The sequence below is a fragment of the Nansenia antarctica genome, assembly GCF_963989245.1.
Source record: "Nansenia antarctica genome assembly, chromosome: 1".
Taxonomy (NCBI): Eukaryota; Metazoa; Chordata; class Actinopteri; order Argentiniformes; family Microstomatidae; genus Nansenia; species Nansenia antarctica.
In genome coordinates, this window is record NC_137674.1 from 36,788,084 (window position 1) to 36,809,000 (window position 20,917).

The 20,917-nt window shown below is 40.7% G+C and overlaps 1 protein-coding gene across 1 annotated transcript; it reads left to right on the forward strand.

The window, feature by feature from the left end:
• Positions 1 to 1,175: 1,175 nt before the first annotated feature.
• On the forward strand, positions 1,176 to 19,339 carry LOC308174023 (otoferlin-like; the record flags this gene model as incomplete). The annotated part of the gene is made up of 41 exons (XM_080549076.1): positions 1,176 to 1,224; positions 1,554 to 1,680; positions 1,810 to 1,864; positions 1,999 to 2,130; positions 2,363 to 2,425; positions 2,524 to 2,608; positions 2,699 to 2,858; positions 2,989 to 3,175; positions 3,272 to 3,458; positions 3,735 to 3,958; positions 4,418 to 4,526; positions 4,633 to 4,822; positions 5,290 to 5,410; positions 5,507 to 5,607; positions 5,718 to 5,808; positions 5,902 to 6,018; positions 6,178 to 6,330; positions 6,467 to 6,656; positions 6,753 to 6,877; positions 6,995 to 7,129; positions 8,348 to 8,509; positions 8,639 to 8,758; positions 8,957 to 9,118; positions 9,258 to 9,420; positions 9,531 to 9,601; positions 9,774 to 9,800; positions 9,905 to 10,036; positions 10,147 to 10,222; positions 10,886 to 11,010; positions 11,131 to 11,268; positions 14,504 to 14,641; positions 14,798 to 14,925; positions 15,194 to 15,364; positions 15,684 to 15,844; positions 16,083 to 16,225; positions 16,357 to 16,445; positions 16,610 to 16,708; positions 16,902 to 17,143; positions 17,505 to 17,683; positions 17,908 to 18,008; positions 19,159 to 19,339. 41 exons carry the CDS (start codon positions 1,176 to 1,178, stop codon positions 19,337 to 19,339), a joined length of 5,409 nt encoding a protein of 1,802 aa, XP_080405202.1.
• Positions 19,340 to 20,917: the final 1,578 nt, after the last annotated feature.

A 20,917-nucleotide genomic window follows, 5' to 3' on the forward strand; every position in this document is an offset into this window, starting at 1 on the left:
ATGGGAGGGTTTACTGATACACAGTATAGTAACAAACTCCACATACTGTACAGTAACATTTATTTAGTAAATGATTAATCTAAAAGGTCTCTCCTCTCAATTAACTTTAATGTCTGATGGTTACTGTGCCTGTAGTTTACTTTACCTGGAGTTTACTTTGCCTGGATAACCAAAGTACAGTAATTCTTACTATAGTGAGTTGGTATAAAGATTTAGTGAATATATAAAAGTCAATGAACCACAAATGTATTAAAGAAAACTAATAGATACAGTACAATATGGAAGATATCATATCACTGTTCAGATCAATACATGTAGCCTACATGTTTTGCCTCAGGGATTCTTTATAGTCTCAGAAGATTGTCAGTTCCATTATCCAAATACATTGGTATCTGGGCTCTATAGGTCTTAACTCGTATGAAACAGTACAACTGCTTGTAATTATTGTAGTGCATATATGAAGAGTGATTGATAGTGATAATCCATGCATTATAAGAATGGAACCTCTTTATATGGATTGCAAAATGTTTCTGTTTTATGTTCATCTCTTTTTTTTAAAAAAACAAAAAATATATCTGTATGAAAACAAGTCAATAAATGTGTGTGCAGAGGTTTAGTTTAATTGCATGATTTCACCTACATATTTGTGTAGAACTAATAATTAGCTAAATATTTTCAAACACTTATGTCTGGCACTGTAAATGTTTTTATGTTTTTAGATCCAAACTAATTATTTTGAGTGTTTTATTTTCCACAAAGCATGTGAAACCTATCCTGCTGATAATTGATGTATTAAGGTCAACGGATTTGAATAATTAAAGTCCCTATCGGAGGCCAAATTGGGGTGTGGTAGAGTGGAGACAACTTGCCTTTAGAAATACAGCCACCCTTTAGAATAGTTGACCATGTTCTGCTGACACATAATAATGTATTTTATTTATCAATTCAATTGCAATGTTTAGTGCAATGTTTATACAGTGACCTCATATATATATATTTGAACATGGCTTTTTCCCATAATATCCAGACCTTTATTTATTGCAATTAAACAGATGTATGAACTCAAAAACGGATACTATGATAATATATATAATATTCTAACCTGTAACTCACAGAAATACAATGTAATGTATTTGTGACACCACCCTAGAGCAAGAAACGGATCGATCTTAACCATGAAACGCAGTAAGAACCGTGGCCACAAGGAGGAGCACAAGAATGAAGGTATAGTACAGAGAGATAACATGGGCCAAAAGGTTAGAGGCCTAGGTAAGGGCCAAAGTCATATAGATTAGCATATGCTGGAGTTGGTGTTAGATTTAGATTTCTAGACACCTCTCTATCAACCTTTCTATGTGTCCTCTGAGCCCCAGCCATGAACAACCACTGTGTATTATATGTTTTGACCCCCTTAAATATGTAATGTTAATCCAATGGAAATGTACTCTTCATGCAAACATTGGTCACTGTCTACAAGCTCTCTCTGTTATGATGGTGTGCTACCATGCCCCTGTCTGGCAGCTCTGCTTATGTACCTTTACTTTGACTTCCAGATGAGGCAGCTATCCTGGAGACAGAGGATCTGGACAGGCAGGGCATGTTCATGGGAGGGGGGCAAGACCCTGACACAATCTCCCTGGCCTCTGTCACAGCAGTCACCACCAATGTGTCCAATAAGAGGTGAGCATTATTATGCTTGTGTATAGCCATTCCGTTTCTAACATAGAGCAGAGATGGGAAATAATGAGAATAACAGAAATGTTTGACTCATTCATTAATCACACTGATTGATCATAAAACATTCCTCAGATCAAAGCCAGACATCAAGATGGAACCTGCCGCTGGGAGACCAATGGATTACCAAGTAAGAGAAAACATATCCTCTTATGCAAAGTGTAAATGCAACATTTACAAAAAATACTTAAATTAATCATTGACAGATCAACTCTTTACTGTACAAAATTGGAACTTTGATACATGGTAAGCCTATTTCTCCAGGTTAGTGTTACCGTGGTAGAGGCCAGACAGCTTGTGGGGTTGAACATGGATCCAGTGGTCTGTGTGGAGATAGGAGATGATAAGAAGTACACATCAATGAAGGAATCAACAAACTGCCCATACTACAATGAGGTGACCACCTACTTGGAATTGTAATATATGAGAATGATGATAAGGCGTAATTACATATACTGTTGTTTTGTACCTTTGTAGTGAAAATCTTTATATTGAAAGAAGGTCTGTTCTACAGTATAGTATATATATTTAAAAAAATATATATATATATATATAACATTTGATAGAGGCAGACACCTTCTGTTGACCACAAACTTCACTGTACTCACATGTCACATTTCTCTTTCAGTATTTCGTGTTTGACTTCCATGTTTCACCAGATGTCATGTTTGACAAGATCCTGAAATTGTCGGTAAATAGCTTCACCACAAAAGAAAACAGTTTTGTTATTATCTCCCAGCTTAGACAATTTGTATGCACATAACTATCTTCACTTTTTTCAACCCTCAGGTTATCCACTCCAAAAATCTTCTGCGTAGTGGAACACTGGTTGGGTCCTTTAAACTGGATGTAGGCACAATCTACTCTCAGCCAGGTAAGGGAAAGAGAAACAGAAGTAGTTTGGGTAGTACTCAGTGCTATTATACATCAATAAACATAATTAATTTCTATATCTTTCTCACAGAACATCAGTTTTACCACAAATGGGCCATTTTGTCAGACCCTGATGACATCACTGCTGGGTGCAAAGGCTACATTAAATGTGACATTGCTGTTGTGGGGAAAGGGGACAATATCAAAACACCACACAAGGCCAACGAAACGGATGAGGATGACATAGAGGGGTAAATTGCCAAGAAAGCTAAACATTTTAAATCAATTAGAAGCAGTATTTAAAAAAAAAAATTAAACTCAGTTCTAGTTCTAAAAAAATAAAATAAATAAAAACTGGAATACTTTCCATTGCTGTTTCAGTAATCTCCTGCTGCCAGAGGGGGTTCCCCCAGAGCGTCAGTGGGCTCGCTACTATTTGAAGATCTATAGAGCTGAGGGGCTCCCCAAAATGAACACCAGCATCATGGCCAACATGAAGAAGGCCTTCATAGGGGAGAATAAGGACCTGGTGGATCCTTATGTCCAAGTACTTTTTGCTGGGCAGAAGGTTAGTGAAAGCAATGAGTAATAGTGCATCGATGTTATACAATAGGAACACATTATTCTGTTCTACCGACTAAATTGCCTGCTTTTGTGAATACAGGGGAAAACCTCAATCCAAAAAAGCAGCTATGAACCTATCTGGAATGAGCAAGTGGTTTTCACTGAGATGTTTCCACCACTGTGCAAGCGCATGAAGCTCCAGATCCGAGACTCCGATAAAGTCAATGATGTGGCCATAGGAACACATTTCATTGACCTGCGGAAGATCGCCAATGATGGCGACAAAGGTGCCCATACTTCTGTCCGGATGTATAATGCTTTTGTGTTCTAGGTGTGAGTGTTGAGTAAAGTAAAGCCCACTGTATGCCTGTGTGGAAATCTGCCAGTATATGTTTCCTAGTGAAATGTCTGGCCATAGGAGTCAAATCACATATTGCCTAACTTTGTAGTATAATATAACCTTATATTTGTGTCCCCAAAAAGAACTACACGTAGTTGCTTCTTCATCAGTCTTTCCTCAACAAATTCACACTCTTTGTAACCCTTTCTTCTATGACCATCAGGCTTTCTTCCCACCCTGGGCCCTGCCTGGGTGAACATGTACGGCTCTACTCGTAGCTACGCTATAATGGACGAGCACATGGACCTGAATGAGGGGCTGGGGGAGGGGGTGTCCTTCCGGGCCCGCCTGCTCATCAGCCTGGGTATGGAAATCCTGGACACCGCCTCCCCTGATATCATGACCAGCACTGAGGTGCAGGTGGAGGGAGTACCCAACATCTCAGACGTGAGTCCCCTTGGAAAAGTAGGCATGCTTGCATGAATTACGCTATTGTGTCTGGCAGCGGTAGGTCTTCACAGTGCAATTTGGGTGAATTATTGATTATCTTTATTTAGCCAGATACAGTACATACTACATTATTTACAGACTATTTCCATGAATAGATCGCTTTTGTGTCAGACAATATAACTCACGCAACAGAGCCAATAGAGTGCATTGTGAGAAGGCCTATGTAGGCTACTGCCAATGGCTAATCCCAAGTCTTCGTTGGAGTCCTGCACACACCTGGTTGCCTAAGTTTCTATTTTCACCAAGTTGAGAGATTGTTTACCTCACAGTGTCAAGACAGCTACAGAACATTGCATATGGTTGTTCCAAATTATGGTTGAAGTTTGTCCACTGCTACTGATTAAAACAACGTTTTCCCCATATTTCCTGTATCTTTGTGTGCCTCCATGCATCCAGACTGCCACTGGGAAGGTAGAGGAGTTTTTCCTGTTCGGGGCTTTCCTGGAGGCCACCATGATTGACAGGAAGATTGGCGATAAACCAATCAGCTTTGAGGTTACAATAGGTAACTACAATACATTATGTCAAACTGACTCACCTTATACCATAACAGGGCAGGTAGTACATGTCACCATGGTCATCATATTGTAAACGTGCCCCTTTAATGTTAGGTAACTATGGAAATGAGATGGAAGGGGTCACCAAGCCCACGTCTGGGAGGAAGAAGAAGAGTGGAGGAGACAGTGATGAGGAGGAGTCGGAGCTGATCGCACAGAACTCCAGTGAAGACGAGATGGACGATAATGGAGACCTGGTCTCAGTGGCCTGCACCCCACCCATGAAACCAGTCATCACTGACAGGTCGGAGCAGAGCACATACTGCATTAAATTGGTCTACCCAGGTTGCTTTGTGCTGCATATCCAACTCCTACTGTCGTTGTCATGCCACATACAATGACAGTTGGCTATACTGCACAAACAGATCTGACTTCAGATCAGAATAAGTATAATAATCTATAGAATAATATAAGAATAATAATCAGAATAATAATCAGAATTAATTAGAATCAGAATCAGAATTGCATTCACCACATCTAATGACAAGAGTAAAATTCTTAGCCTTAGGTTCTTCAACATTGGCATTGCAGCAAGATACAAAATCAACAATAGTAGAATAAAGGAAATAAGTAAAGTAAGTAATAATAAAGTAGAATATGTTAATAAAGTGATAAAGTGATGATAGTTGTGGAAATGGAAGTCATATTGTGTTTCAATACTGTAGTTGAGGTTTTAGTTGAAGTCTCTTTTTATGTGTTTGGTACATGCAGGAATTATTTCCACTTGCCTTACTTTGAGAGGAAGCCATGCATATACATCAAGAGCTGGTGGCAGGATCAGAGAAGAAGGCTTTATAATGCCAATATGATGGACAACATTGCTGACAAACTGGCAAGTGAAACACTTTTACCAGTCTAAATGTGTAATAGCAACATTTCTGACAATTATTTCAGTGATAGGCTAACGTGCTTTCCACTGCTTCAACAGGAGGAGGGTCTGAACGATGTTCAGGAGATCATAAAGACAGAAAAGGCCTACCCTGAACGCAGACTGAGGGGAGTCCTGGAAGAGCTCGGCAATGGATGCAGGTCTCTAAGAGAATTTATTTAGCTTCAAATTGAGATGGTTTTGCTTGGACATTACAGTGCAAAACCGTAGTATGTTTTTTGGGGAGTTTTAATAATTTCAATCCTTTCAGTCAATTTGTAACGCTGGCTAACAACGACCAAAACCAGGCTGGGAGAACCAAGCTTGATCGAGAGAGACTCAAGTCATGCATGAGGGAACTGGTATGGCACATATGGAACATTGTGCTGTGTTTCACATTGAGTGTTCATTTCATGTGTCAGTCCTTAATCCTGTGTCATTGTGTCTGCTTGTAGGAGACCATGGGTCAGCAAGCTAAGACCATCAGATCACAGGTGAAGAAAAAAACTGTGAAGGACAAAATAAAGCTGGTTCAGAACTTCCTCCAAAAGCTGCGATTCTTGTCTGATGAGGTAAGCATGGAGTACATGCATACATACAGTATGCATATACTATAGTTACTATATAATACTATATCATATACAATAGTTATTTAATCAAATATTTCATCTATAACATTGTCACATAATTCTATGTTTATCCGTTCTAAACCCTAAATCTTGTTCTTGCAGCCGCAACACAGCATTCCTGACATCTACATCTGGATGATGAGCAACAACAAGCGTATTGCTTATGCTCGTGTTCCCTCCAAGGACATTCTTCATTCCATGGTGGAGGAAGAGACAGGGAAGGACTGTGGGAAAGTCAAAACCATCTTCCTAAAGGTGTGTGCATACATCTAGATTTCTCCTATTCATTTATCTTATTTCATAAGAATATTACAGACATCACTTCCAGTGACTACAAACCATTTTCAGTGTTCTTATTTAATTTTGCATTAATGTATTTGCATCTTCACAGCTGCCTGGTAAGAAAGGCTTTGGTACTGCTGGCTGGACAGTGCAGGCCAAGACAGAGATCTACTTGTGGCTGGGTCTGAACAAGCAGCGCAAGGACTTCCTAAGTGGCCTTCCCAATGGCTTTGAGGAGAACAAAGCCAATAAAGGACCCGGCATGCAGTCTTCACCCCCCATCAGCCTCACCTACATGAGTAACAGAGCTGGCACCGCACCATACACGTTACTACACATAAGATGAACTAGAGGCGTCATTTATAAATGCTTGTGTGTTTCCTCTTCCCTTACAGTGAAGCAGATCTTCCAGCTGAGGGTGCACATGTACCAGGCCCGCAGCCTGTTTGCAGCAGACAGCACTGGCCTCTCTGACCCCTTCGCCAGGGTCTTCTTCTCCACACACAGCCAGGTCACAGAGGTAAGACTGACAGGGAGACCATTCAGGTTCCTATAACATCTGATATCATAGGAATCAGCAGCAAATGGTCTAAGTAAGAGGAAATTGACAGTAATTAGTGAATGTCTCTCTCCTCAGATCCTGAATGAGACTTTGTGCCCCACCTGGGACCAGCTGCTGGTGTTTGACAATGTGGAGCTGTTCGGAGAGGCTGGTGAGCTGAGGGATGACCCTCCGATCATTGTCATCGAGATCTATGATCAGGACACAGTGGTAAGCATAATCCTGGTTAGAGCTTGTGTCAGAACAGATGATACTCTCATGTTGTCTGAAATAAAGTAAATGAATCATTTGACTCTACATACAGTACAGGGTAGCTTGGATGTCCAGAAAAGTGTACTCTTTCTTCGCTGCTCAAGTCCCTTGATAATATAAAATATTATCTATCCCTCTGTAAACGTAAGACTGACATGTCATTCAAATATGAATATGTGTTTACATTTGAATGACACAATAGAATAGTAAAGAGTTTCATTATGTCATTATTCATGTATAATACTGTACAGTATATGGATCGTTTTGTGTTACTGGGCACTTGTTTTGAGTATGAGCTTTGTTAAAAGAAAAAGTAGAAAATATTGTTTATCTAGTTTTACAGACTTTATATGAATTATATTTGAAAGAATGTTTATGTTTTCACTGACAATCACATATTTGTTCCTGTACATAAACCTCATTGTTGTGGATGACCCCTTGGATAAGTAGAGTGTGAATTCCGATGGCTTGAAGTACTTGAAGTAGTAGCTCTGCATTGTGTGCAGAGGAGCGCATATGCCACAAGGCATGCAAGAGGAATATGACATATTCACTGGAGTTATGTCCGTGCACGGTAGTTGATATGACAGATGTGTACTCTGTGCACAAGGACATTTGCCATATCCAGTTGGTCCTGGGTCAGATGATGAAGTCCCCTTTATCGGACTATCCCTCTTGCATTCCTTCTATTGACGTTTTTGCTTATGTGGTCACCAGAAGACTCAGACTCTCCATAACCACGAACTGCTTGAGAGACAGAACTGATTTGATTTCTGATGTCAAAACTTATTGTATCCATTAACTTAAGTTTACTGGCATGTCAAATTTGGGAAATCATCAGCTCCTGCAGTCCATTGGTTATGTTTTGGTGTCTTGCTTTTTGCTTTTTGAGGTCATTATCCCTTTATCTTTTCTCTGTTTAAGAAGCATGTGCATTTCATTCCATGCTTCTTTAATAGATACATGTAATATCAATTAATGATGTGTCATTAGGGCCTTGAATTTATTTATTTATTCTCATAAAACTTGTAATATGAACACACATTATTGCCCATGGATTGGATATGGTAGGCCAAAGACACCATTCTTTCAAATATTCAAACCTTAATTCATATTTGTGGTGTGTGGTTTGTGTGAGATTGATCAAGACAGTCAGATCCTTTCGTGTGATTCCAGGGTAAAGCTGAGTTCATGGGCAGGACCTTCGCCAAGCCCATCACTAAGATGGCAGACGAGCACTATGGGCCACCACGCTTCCCTCCCCAACTAGAGTATTACCAGATCTACCGTGGGAACTGCACCGCAGGCGAAATGCTGGCTGCCTTTGAACTGCTGCAGGTGAGCTTCAGCCTGGCAAGCTTAGGATGATAGACAGAACAATACGTTATCAGCTAATGCCAATGTGATAACATTCTTGTTTTAGACAAATGGGAATCTGTGATGTTGATGCAAATGTACTATTTTCAGATTGGCCCAAATGGGAAAGCTGACCTGCCCCCGATTGACGGTCCCACAGACTTGGACCGTGGTCCCATCCTACCTGTCCCACTGGGCATCAGGCCTGTCCTCAGCAAGTACAGGATTGAGGTGAGGAGCTCCTCTGGGCCTTGAGATAGGAAATGTTCTGGAGCATGTACTCAGGGCCGCTGCTGGCCATTCGGGTGCTCTAAGCATAGAAGACATTTTCATGTAACATATTTTAGGTTGGATTGGAGGAGCAGGTCCTGTGGCTGATTTTGTATTTAAATTCAGGGTTTAGTAATGTAACATGGTCCTCTTGTCCAGGTGCTGTTTTGGGGCCTGAGGGACCTGAAGCGGGTCAACCTGGCTCAGGTGGACAGACCTCGTGTAGACATTGAATGTGCTGGCAAAGGGATTCAGTCTGCACTCATCCAGAACTACAGGAAAAATCCCAACTTCAGTACCCTTGTCAAGTGGTTTGAAGTGGTACGTTCTCTTTGAGATTTTTTTTAATGATTAACATTAAATACAATATTGTATGTAATTATTGTATGCATTTGATATCTAAATTCCTATCCACAATTGAAGTTTACAAAATAATTAATTGAGCACTTTGTTTCTGTAGGACTTGCCTGAGAATGAGCTCCTCCACCCTCCTCTGAATATCCGAGTGGTGGACTGCAGGGCCTTCGGACGCTACACCCTGGTTGGGAACCATGCTGTTACCACCCTGCGCAAGTTCATCTACAGGCCAGCAGACAAGCATGCCAACAACTGGTCAGCTACAGGTGGGCCTCCTCCACAGAGTAACCCCATAGTCCTACTACAGGATAATACAACAATACATGACTGCAGTCTGTGTGTCTAATGGGAATTCTCACTCTGTCTCCTTCCATAGAGGAGATCATTGTCAACATGGAGCCTGAGCCCAGCATTAAGAAGATGGAGACCGTGGTGAAGCTGGACTGTGTAAGATCTTGCCAGATTAGGAGATTTAGGATTAGATTATATTAGTTCACTTTGCAACATCATGATGTAGGATTAGATTTAGGATTACATTAGATGAGGTCACTTTACAACATCATCATTTCACTGATTTGAAATATAATTGTGTATCCCTTTTGATTTCATATATCCCCAGGGATCTGATGCTGTGGTTAAAGTTGAGGTAAGTAGTGGTACTACCTTACCTGAAAATGTTTTTGTTATATACAGAGACAGTATCAAAAGTATTTCCTGGTAATTACTTACCTTTTTTCTGCAATCTTACAGGAGGATGAGAAGGATGGAAAGGGGAAGAGGAAGAAGAGGAAGAAGGGAGATGAGATTGAGGAGGAGGAGTTTGATGAGAGCATGTTGGATTGGTGGTCCAAGTACTTTGCCTCGATCGAAACTTTGATGGAGGTGAGAGACTTGAAAAGCTGAGTTTGGTGTTATCAATTGAATTCAAAATGTTATCCTGTTGAAGTATTTGATAACCAAATAACACGATAATTGTCATTGTGAACTTATAGGTTCTCAAGGCTCAGGAGGCAGCTCTTGCAGATGCAGAGGAGAAGGAGGACATGGATATTGCTGCAGAGGGTGCAGGTAATAGATTAGGGCTATGGAGAAGAATAGGGTCATTGCGGTCAAATTGAATGTTCAGAATGCACTGTATACTTTCATGTACCTTTTTGCTTCTCTCTTCAAAACAAGTTAATGTTCTTTTTATCAGCTAACAACTCTTATTACTGACCCTCTCCATATCCACCCTTCTCTCATAGCTCATCTGTATATCCATTTCCACAGACATGAATCCAAAGCTCATAATAAAAAGCTAATAAATACCTAGATAAATCAAGCTTTGAAAACACACATAAAAACAACAACATAAAACTAACGTAATCAAAAAATGTCATTAAAAAATCCCAGATACAAAGATTTTCTGAGATTGTGTGCATAATGGTATAGCTATAGATTTTAGCTATCATTTGAATTGTAAAGACTCATGTGAAGTGTGTCATAAGGGTAATGGTTGCCTTAGCTGATTTCCTTACTTTGTTAACTGGCATTAACCATATTCATATTGTACATTAATACTGTACTGCAGCCAAAAGGCCTTGGTTTGGCAACTTTCATGTGGAATTCATATCTCGAGTGTTCTACCCCACTAACAATCCCCCCCATCCGCCACCACCACCACCACCACCACCCCATTCCATCTCCACACCTCTCCTCTCCTCTCTGCCCTCTCCCCTAACCTGTACTCAGAGATCAGACCAGATGATGCTCCTGTGAAAGGCAAGAAAGGGAAGGGTAAAGGATCCAAAGACAAGAAGAGGGCAATGCCTGGAGAGATGCCAGAGAAGCGGAAGCACAGAATTGAAGAAATGAAGGTATTTAGGCTACCAGTACTCTACACTTAAAACAGAGTTGTCTCTGGGACGTTTTGGGTCAAATCTATGCTTTTAGTTAGATATTCTTCTTATTGTATACTTTTTGTGTTTCCTCAAAAGGTTTACCCCAAGGAGCTGGAGAATGACTTTGATAACTTTGAAGACTGGCTCCATACATTCAGCCTGTTCAGAGGAAAGGCTGGTGATGATGAAGACCAAAACGAAGCAGATGAGGACAGGATTATTGGAAAGTTCAAAGTAAGAAAGGACAGTGGGCACACAGGGAAGAAAGGACATGTAGGGATAATGGTGGCCTAGTGCAGTGGTTCCCAACCTTTTTTGTCTTGTGTACCCCTTGAGCTGTTTTGCCATGCCAGAAGTACCCCCTCACTCATGCGTGTTGATTATTTCCCCAAAAAATCAATTAAACTCTAACTTGCAAATATAACATTTATTACTGACACACAGAGAGCAAAACCTCTTCTCATGTCTCCAAAACTCTAAACACATTTTCTGCTTTACACACATTTTGCTATTCAAAATGGCACTTTTTAAATGCACTGAACACGGTTTTCTGCACACAACAATCTGACATAAAGTCACATGTTTGCCATTTCAAAACATTGCCATTCAAAATTAGACTACATGAGCTAATTGGCCAATACATGTGCCACCTGGCCACCTCAATGGTTAATTGTTACCACATGCCCACACACTCACTGAAAATAGAAAAATAAATAATAAATAATAATGAATTTGATTTGATATCTGTTTCTTTTCCCTTTCTCCTGCTCCTCTCTGGCTTCTGTCTGAGGTGCAGTGATGTCATCATTTTCTCATCCCAGAGTCTTGACTGATGGGGAGAGGAAACAGACAAGATGAGACAGGATAAAACTTATCACACACACACACACACACACACACACACACACACACACACACACACACACACACACACACACTTAAACTTCTTATCTAACTCTACTGATTATTAATGAAATCATTTGAACCACTCCCCTTTAATACATAGATATTTACACCATTGTGAAAAATAGACTCACCCAGTAGCAGTTGCAATTCTTTTTTTCATCAGTTGAGCTTTAATGAGACACTTGAGGTTGCTTCTCTTTTATAATCTTTGACAGTTCTGGAGGCAGTGTGGCAACAGCAGTCACCAGGCTGCTCTCCACACTCAGTCTGTTCCTTGGCTTGGTTTTGATGTGGGTCAAAGCTGAGAAGGTCACTTCACACATATATGTAGATCCAAAAGGCAAAAGTTCATTCAATGCACACTTTCCCAGCACTGGATATTCCTTTTCAACATCACACCAAAACTCTGTCAATGACTTGTCAGCATGTGCCATCTTCAACCCACGATCAGAGGACATGTCCATCAGATTTTCCTGCAGGCTTGCAGGAAGGCTGCTGCTGCTCCTGTCATTCACTCTGAATGGGTTCCTCACCCAGTCCAGTTTTTCTGACTTTGTTTCAATGTCATGAAAGTACTGGTTGAAGTCAGTGTCAAGTTTGGACAGATGTGCTTTAACTATTTTCACCACAGGACCTCTGTCAGCATCAGTGGTGGCTAGATGGCCATCAAGCAGTGGGAAACAGCTCACATCTCCATCCTTACATTTCCTCTCCCATAATTTAACCTTCTTTATGAATCCATTCACTTTGTCATACATGTTAAGGATGTGTGAGTACTTGCCCTGAAGTGAAAGGTTGAGCTCATTCAGCTTAGTGAAGACATCAGCAAGATATGCCAGCTGCGCAACCCACACTGCATCCTCAAACAGGGCTGCAAGAGGGTGGTCGTTTTCTGTCAGGAAAGCAAACACCTCGATGCGCAATTCATAGAGCCGCAGCAGCGTTTTGCCACGAGACAGCCAGCGAACGTCTGTGTGAAGCAGTAGCTGCTCATGCTCTGACCCGCTGCCATGACAAAGAGTTTGAAACAGTCTGTGGTTCATTGGCCGGGACTGAATGAAGTTAATCACCTTAACTGCGTCATCCATAACTGCACTTAACTCGGGGCTCATCCTTTTGCTGGCGAGTGCCTCCCGGTGAATAATACAGTGCATCCACTTAATTTCGGGGTTCACCTTCATCACACGCCCAAGCAGCCCACGCACCTTACCCGTCATTGCTGCCGCTCCATCGGTACAGATGTGACTGCAGGATTTCCACTCCAGATCGTTGTCTTTGAAGAAGCTGTCAATAATCAGAAATATTTCCTCGCCAGTTGTCTTTCCTGGCAGCGTCTTGCAAAACAAGATATGCTCATTTATGTCCGACTCTTCTTTATAACGCACAAAAGCCAGCAGCTGAGCCTCCCCACTAACGTCGGTCATTTCATCTAATTGCAAAGCGAACTGACCTGCTTGCTTCATTTTATCCACCACTTGTCCGACAATATTTATGGACATATCATCAATCCGACGGGAGACGGTATTGTTAGATAATGCCTGGTACCAACTTGAGCGCGTCAGCTGCTTTCTTGTCCAGCATAGTTTGAGCCAAAATCATAGCGGCAGGCAAAATCAGATCTTCGGCGATTGAATGTGGGGTTTTTGACTTAGCCACTAGTAATGAAACAGCATAGGACGCCTCCAGTGCTTTGCTTGACACACTTGCCGCTTTTTTCAGTGTAGCCTGACTTGACTTGAACTCTGACAGTTTTCGCTTGAAAAAGTCGTCAGTTTTACCAACAGTTGCTAGGTGTTTGGTGCTCTGGTGTCGCTGTAAATGGGCTGGCTTCATTGAATTATTAGCCAGGACTTCGCCGCAGAAAAAGCACTGTGGCTGTGGTGGATCAGCCGATGTACATGTAAATCCCCACAAAACATATGTTTCCAAATAATAGCGGGGTCCCATTTTTCTTTTTTTCTCTGATCTGACCGTCTGATCTGCCTCTGATCTGACCGTCTGATCTGCCTCTGAAGCTGGTCGTTTTAGCCATCTGTCCATCTTTGCGGTATACTGACAGGCCTAGCTGACGTGCGCGCGTAAATGAACGTAAATGAACGTGATTTAAATGTGACGTGACTACCACGTGTGTTACAGTCATCACCTGTCGGGGAGGAACTTACGTTGCAGCGTACCATTTTAACAACAGGTTTATGAAACGACTATATTTAATTATTTTTTGGAAAGGGAAATAAATTATAATTCCAAATCTTTCCACGTACCCCCTGCAATCCCCTCACGTACCCCTAGGGGTCCGCGTACCCCCGGTTGGGAACCACTGGCCTAGTGGATAGTGAGCTGGACTGGTGATCAGAAGGAGTGAGTTTAAATCGCACCTGGGAACACCACCACTAGTGTGCCCTTGAGTAAGGCACCTAACCCTAAGTTACGCCAATCTCTAATTGTAAATCACTTTGGATAAAAGTGTCTGCTAAATGAAAACAATGGAGGGCATTTGACTGGATTGAGCATTTAGTCACCTGACAATGGGTCTCTACGTGGTTCTGTTCTCTGTTTGTCTCAGGGCTCATTGTGTATGTACAAAGTTCCAGTCTCCGATGAAATGTCCAGGGAGATGGGCTTTGATTCCAACATGGGCATGTTCCAGAACCTTCCTCAAAATGACCCGATCAACATTCTGGTCCGAATCTATGTCATCAGGGTAGGTATACTCTTCGGTTCTTAGTGTCAGAATGGTGACTACTGTACATACATACTAACTACATCCATAGAATGGTGACATGAATCTCAGATCCTCAGGATGTTGATATCATGTTGGGATTATTTATTAACATCCTAAACGTTATTCTTTCCACAGGCCACTGACCTGCACCCAGCAGACATAAATGGAAAAGCAGATCCTTATATCGCAATCAAACTGGGCAAGTCTGAGGTCAAGGACAAAGAGAACTACATCTCAAAACAACTCAACCCTGTATTTGGCAAGTGAGTGGAGAAGCAGATTCATGATTACCTTATAACTTTTGTATATAATAATAATAATAATAATAATAATAATAATAATAATAAAACAAATATATATAATATGTATATATATATAGAGAGAGAGAGAGAGAGAGAGAGAGAAAGAGAGAGAGAGAGAGAGAGAGAGAGAGAGAGAGAGAGAGAGAGAGAGAGAGAGAGAGAGAGAGAGAGAGAGAGAGAGAGAGAGAGAGAGACCAAAAACGTGACAAAGTATTTTCCACCCCATCAGGTCCTTTGACATTGAGGCTACATTTCCGATGGATTCCACACTAACTGTATCAGTCTACGACTGGGACTTAGTGGGCACCGATGACCTCATTGGAGAGACCAAGCTTGACCTGGAGAACCGCTACTACAGCAAGCATAGGGCAATATGTGGTATTACACAAAACTATGCCATGTAAGTATAGCTTCTCTGTGCCCCCTGCTATAGCTTCACAATGTTTGCATGCAATGATACTGTATAATATAATATAATATAATATAATATAATATAATACTGTGTAATATTATTACACATGACATTGTGCTGCTTTTCAGTTGGAAATTTACATTGTACACTTACAAATCACTGCTAGTATGTAGTGTCATAAATGTAATCAATGCACTACATGATGAAGTTACATCCAATATGCTATCTTATGTTCTGTGAGTGATACACTTTTAAGTTTATCCAAGTATTTAAGTATATTTTTCCATCTTTTAATTTTTTCCTGTAGCCATGGCTACAATGTTTGGCGGGACCCCATGAAGCCGACACAGATCCTGGCAAAGCTCTGTAAGGATGGCAAGCTTGATGGGCCTCACTACGGCCCCGGGGGCAGGGTGAAGGTGGCCAACCGTGTGTTCATGGCTCCAACTGAGATTGAAGATGAAAATGGTATAGCATCACCTGCATGTCACTGTTTCCAACCCATTATATATCTTACTGTTGTTATATCTCCGTTTTATCATGTGCAATATGAGTAGGTGAAATACTTGCATTCTGTAACACAGCATTGTCATAAAATCACTAGTCATCCTGCTGCCATACACTGGAACTTTCCTCTAACCCCTTTGCCCTGTTCTCATGTGGAGCACTTTACTGAGATCCCAGTCTGTCTGGTGATGTGTGTCAGGTCTGAAGAAGCAGACAGATGAGCATCTGGCCTTGACGGTTCTGAAGCATTGGGAGGACATGCCACGGGCGGGCTGCAAACTCATCCCAGAACACATTGAGACGAGACCTCTCCTCAACCCTGATAAGCCTGGGATTGAACAGGTACTGTAGGGCACGTGTCATTCAATGGCCTACTGGTCAAGATTGATAGGACAGCTGTGTCATATGAACTACTGTGATGAGGTTTAAAACTATGAGTGTGTATCTCACCCAGTGTTTCTGTGTACATGTAGGGGAGAATTGAGATGTGGGTGGACATGTTCCCTAAGGATATGGCTCCACCTGGACCTGCTATTGACATTTCACCCAGGAAACCAAAAAAGTATGATCTGCTACAAAATATTGTGCTTTTTGTATGAAATAATGTGCGATTGTGTGATTTCATAGAATTGTATTACATAGTATTAATTTACATATTACATGACTCAGCAAAGATGTATCCATTAGTTAATTGTGGCCACACTGTACTTTTTTGCTGGATGGCAGATTCGAACTGAGGGTGATTATTTGGAACACAGACGAGGTCATTCTGGAGGATGACGACATCTTCACAGGCGAAAAGTCAAGTGATATTTTTGTGCGGGGGTAAATATTGTTTATTTTATTCTCACTGACTCATGTTTCTGTTAACGTTTTATATAGTTGTGTGTGAAGATAATGTTCTTTTAAAGTCAACAAACTCGTCCTCACACTAAACAACTCTGGAGGTGCTGTATAAAATTAAAGCTACTCAGTTACTATAGTAAATGCCAGAAACACCTATGACATCATTCTACAGATGGCTGAAAGGACAGCAAGAGGACAAGCAGGACACAGATGTTCACTACCACTCCCTAACTGGGGAGGGCAACTTCAACTGGCGCTTCGTCTACCCCTTTGACTACCTCCAGGCAGAGGAGAAGATTGTCATTGCTAAAAAGGAGTCGATGTTTGCCTGGGACGAGACTGAGTATAAGATCCCGGCCCGTCTCAACATACAAGTGTGGGACGCCGACCATTTCTCCGCAGATGACTTCTTAGGTGCAGTGATTCCCTCTTAAGTAGACCTTCTATATAATGATTCACTAGATAATAGATGTTGCACTCATATCACTGAATAATATACAAATTAAGACTAGATACATTGTTGATTGCATAGGAAGTACTATTTTGGACGTCCTAACACAAATCGAGATGTCACAGAGATCATCATCTATTTACCTTCAAATTTACCTTTTGTGTCATATAGCAGACAATCTTATCCAGGGCAACTTAAATAAGTACATTTGCCTAAAATAAACAACGATACATACAGTCATAGCAACTACAAACTGTAAGACTTTCTGTGAGAATAAGTTATCCATATTGAATGAATAGATATGATATTTCCGTTTCTTCACAGGAGCAATTGAGCTGGATCTGAACCGTTTCCCTCGTGGAGCCAAGACAGCCAAGCAGTGCTCCATCGACATGGTGCTGAAAGAGGAAGAAATGCCCATGGTCTCCATCTTCAAGCAGAAGAGGATCAAGGGCTGGTGGCCGTTTTTGGCCCGAGATGAGAATGATGAGTTTGAACTCACGGTATGCAGCTAGGCTATTAATCACTATCAACGGTGTACATTACAGTACATACAACCAAATTCAACCAAATGATAAATACACAAATAACACAACTAGCTGAGCTTAATATTGAACTGAGGTACTTAGTATGCTAATTATTATTATATTAATATGTCCCCACGAACATACTGTATACTATACAACCTAGCCCCAGTGTTTTGTTTAAAATGTATTTTTCTCTACAGGGAAAAGTGGAAGCAGAGCTGCACCTCTTGACTGCTGAGGAAGCTGAGAAGAGTCCAGTTGGTGAAGGACGCAATGAACCTGAGCCTCTAGAGAAACCAAAGTAAGGACATTATTACTATATCATAGGATTGGGCCAAGATGAGATATTATCGTATAGCGTGATTTTTGGAGCAAATTGTGATATGGAGCATATCATGATATTGTGCTCTTACAGAAAGTAGCCTCTAAATGCTTTAGAACGCTAGATATGTGCATAACTGGAAGTGCAGTAATCCACCTTTTGCAAAGCAAAGCGGTGAAGAAAAATCTATTTAAATCTATTACTAAATGCCTAAATGACTATATACAATACCAGTCATACACTCTATGCGCTGCAGTTCAGTCCACCTCCACTTTTTGTCATTAACATCTTAACAGTCTATTTTGGCGTTTCATCCTTTGGTTCTTACCCCATTCCCAAGAGGTTATTTAGTTCTCTAAGTCTATTACGTTGACACGTCTCTGGTGGCCTCAATCGCCACCGTGCTTCTGACACCAGTCTAGCAAATACCGGGGGTAGAGTAGCTTGCCCTAAATGAGGATCGAACTCACAACCTACCACATGCCAAATACTGCCACAAGAGAATTTAGTCCCTTGGTCGAAATGCTAATGGGCCTTATATAGAAACTTATAAACAATATTATGAAAGGAGGAAATGGACACTTACAAAAGAACGACCAAGTTCCAGATTTTATCAAAGGATCATCTCACTTTACATGGTAAGTTGCAGTTACTGTGCATACCTTGTGTGTATGCACAGTAACTATTAAGGGTTCAACATTTTTTCATTTGTTTAGTTTTGTTTTTAAAGGAACACTTCATAATTATTTCACCTCATTTGCTATATTCTGTAGTCAAAAGCATAAGAGAGAGAACATTACCACCTATGATAAAAAAAGAAAGAAGAAAATGCAGCGATGTTCATAAACTGGGTGTTTCTAGCCAGGTGTGGCTGTAGTTTTTGACAATCAGTAGCAACCAATGACATCATAGGGGTAATTTCCATAGTACATTGTCTCTTATCTTTCTAACCACAGGACGTAGAATTGTTGTTTTCACATGGTACTGCATTGTGCTGTAAATAATGAATATGAGGTTAACAAAGTGTATAGTCTCTATTTAATTTTCTAAATGCATTATTATTTAAATTAAATCTAATCTAATGTAATCTTATTATTATTGCTAATCCTCTCTGTCTCTGTCCCACCAGCCGCCCAGACACCACCTTTCTGTGGTTCCTCATCCCCCTCAAAGCAATACGTTACCTTATCTGCAAGCAATACAAGTGGCTCGTCGTCAAGATAGTCCTGGCCCTGTTTATTGTGGCCATGTTGGGCATTTTCCTCTACAGCATGCCTGGGTACATGGTGAAGAAGCTGATGGGGGCTTGAGGTGTGAACATGCTTACCAACTTCTACACCTTGACCTATTCAGCAACAAGCATCTCCCATAGTCTTGGAAAGCCTCCACTTTTTGGGCCATTTGAAAAGATAATCTTAGGTAACAAAGCCATGTCCTGATAAAGCACACTGTCTAAGATACGCTTTTAAAAAGATAATCTCAGGCACTATGTATTGTAAAAGTAACAAAGCCATGTCCTAATAAAGCATTAAAGCACACTATCGTGTCTATACCAAACCCGTCTGTGGACAATGACAGAAAACATTTAAACATTATGGTGGTGGCAGTGCAGACATCTATCCACAAAGTAAAATGTTTTGGTTTTTGATTTTGATTTTGCTGCTTGAACTGTTGTTTTTCTCATGATATGTACTGATTGATAAGTTTGCACTGATCTTTTGTGGCTGTTTACATGAATGTGTATTGTGTTGTTCAACGGTGTGCAGTATATGTATGTCCTGGTATTTGTGAATAAACGGACTAGAACAACCATCTGGTACAATTTACTCTGTCACCATCTGGTCCAGTTTACTCTGTCACCATCTGGTCCAGTTTACTCGCCACCAATCAATACAATAATGAATTGTTAAATTGTGTGTTGATAGGGAGAAATGATGCACATAAATAAAACATTATGATGCTGGTCAATATACTGTTCAGTGATATTGTAAGCGATATCCTGCTTTGATGGGCAGCATTTTGTGCCTTGGCTACTACATTCTGTATAACTGTTTCATGGCAGTGTTCTTGTATGCTTGGTGGAATTTATCTGTAAAATTCGGTCAAGTATGAAAAGTAGACTCACCAAGAGTATCTTTTATGGATCCTACAGATCCTGTACATGTAAAGCAACATGGGTTGATAAATACACCTCTTTTATTTATCTGCAATCTAACCAACCGGTTATTCTCCACCAGCCGCCCAGACACCACCTTCCTATGGTTCCTCATGCCCTTCAAAGCTATAAAGAACCTGATCTGCAACCAATACAAGTGGCTTGTCATCAAGTTGGTCCTGGCTCTGCTCGTTGTGGCCATGTTGGGCATTTTCCTCTACAGCATGCCAGGGTACATGGTGAAGAAGCTGCTGGGGGCTTGAGGTGTTAAAACCCCTCGGTGAACATTGACATAAATTATTTTAACTTTATGGTGGTGTCAGTGCAGACATATTCACGAAGTGAAATGTTTTGGTTTGCAACTTAGATTTTCCTCTTGCTTAAACTGTTGTTTTTGTCATGATGTATTGATTGATAGGTTTGCACTGATGTTTTGGGGCTGTTTACATGAATGTCTATTTGTATTTATTTGTTCAGCCGTGTGCAGTTTATGTCTGGCCTAGTATTTGTGAATAAACTCAAAATCTGAATCAGAATCAGAATTACTTTTATTACATCCAATGTAGTACACAAGAGTAAAATTAGTTGGATTAGGTTCTTCAACATTGGGATTGCAGCAAGATACAAAATCACAATAATAAAGTAAGTAATAATAAAGTAATAAAGTGAGTAGTACAAGTACAAGTAGTCAACTAGTCAGGTAGTGTTCAAGTGATCAGGTAGTGTGGAAGTA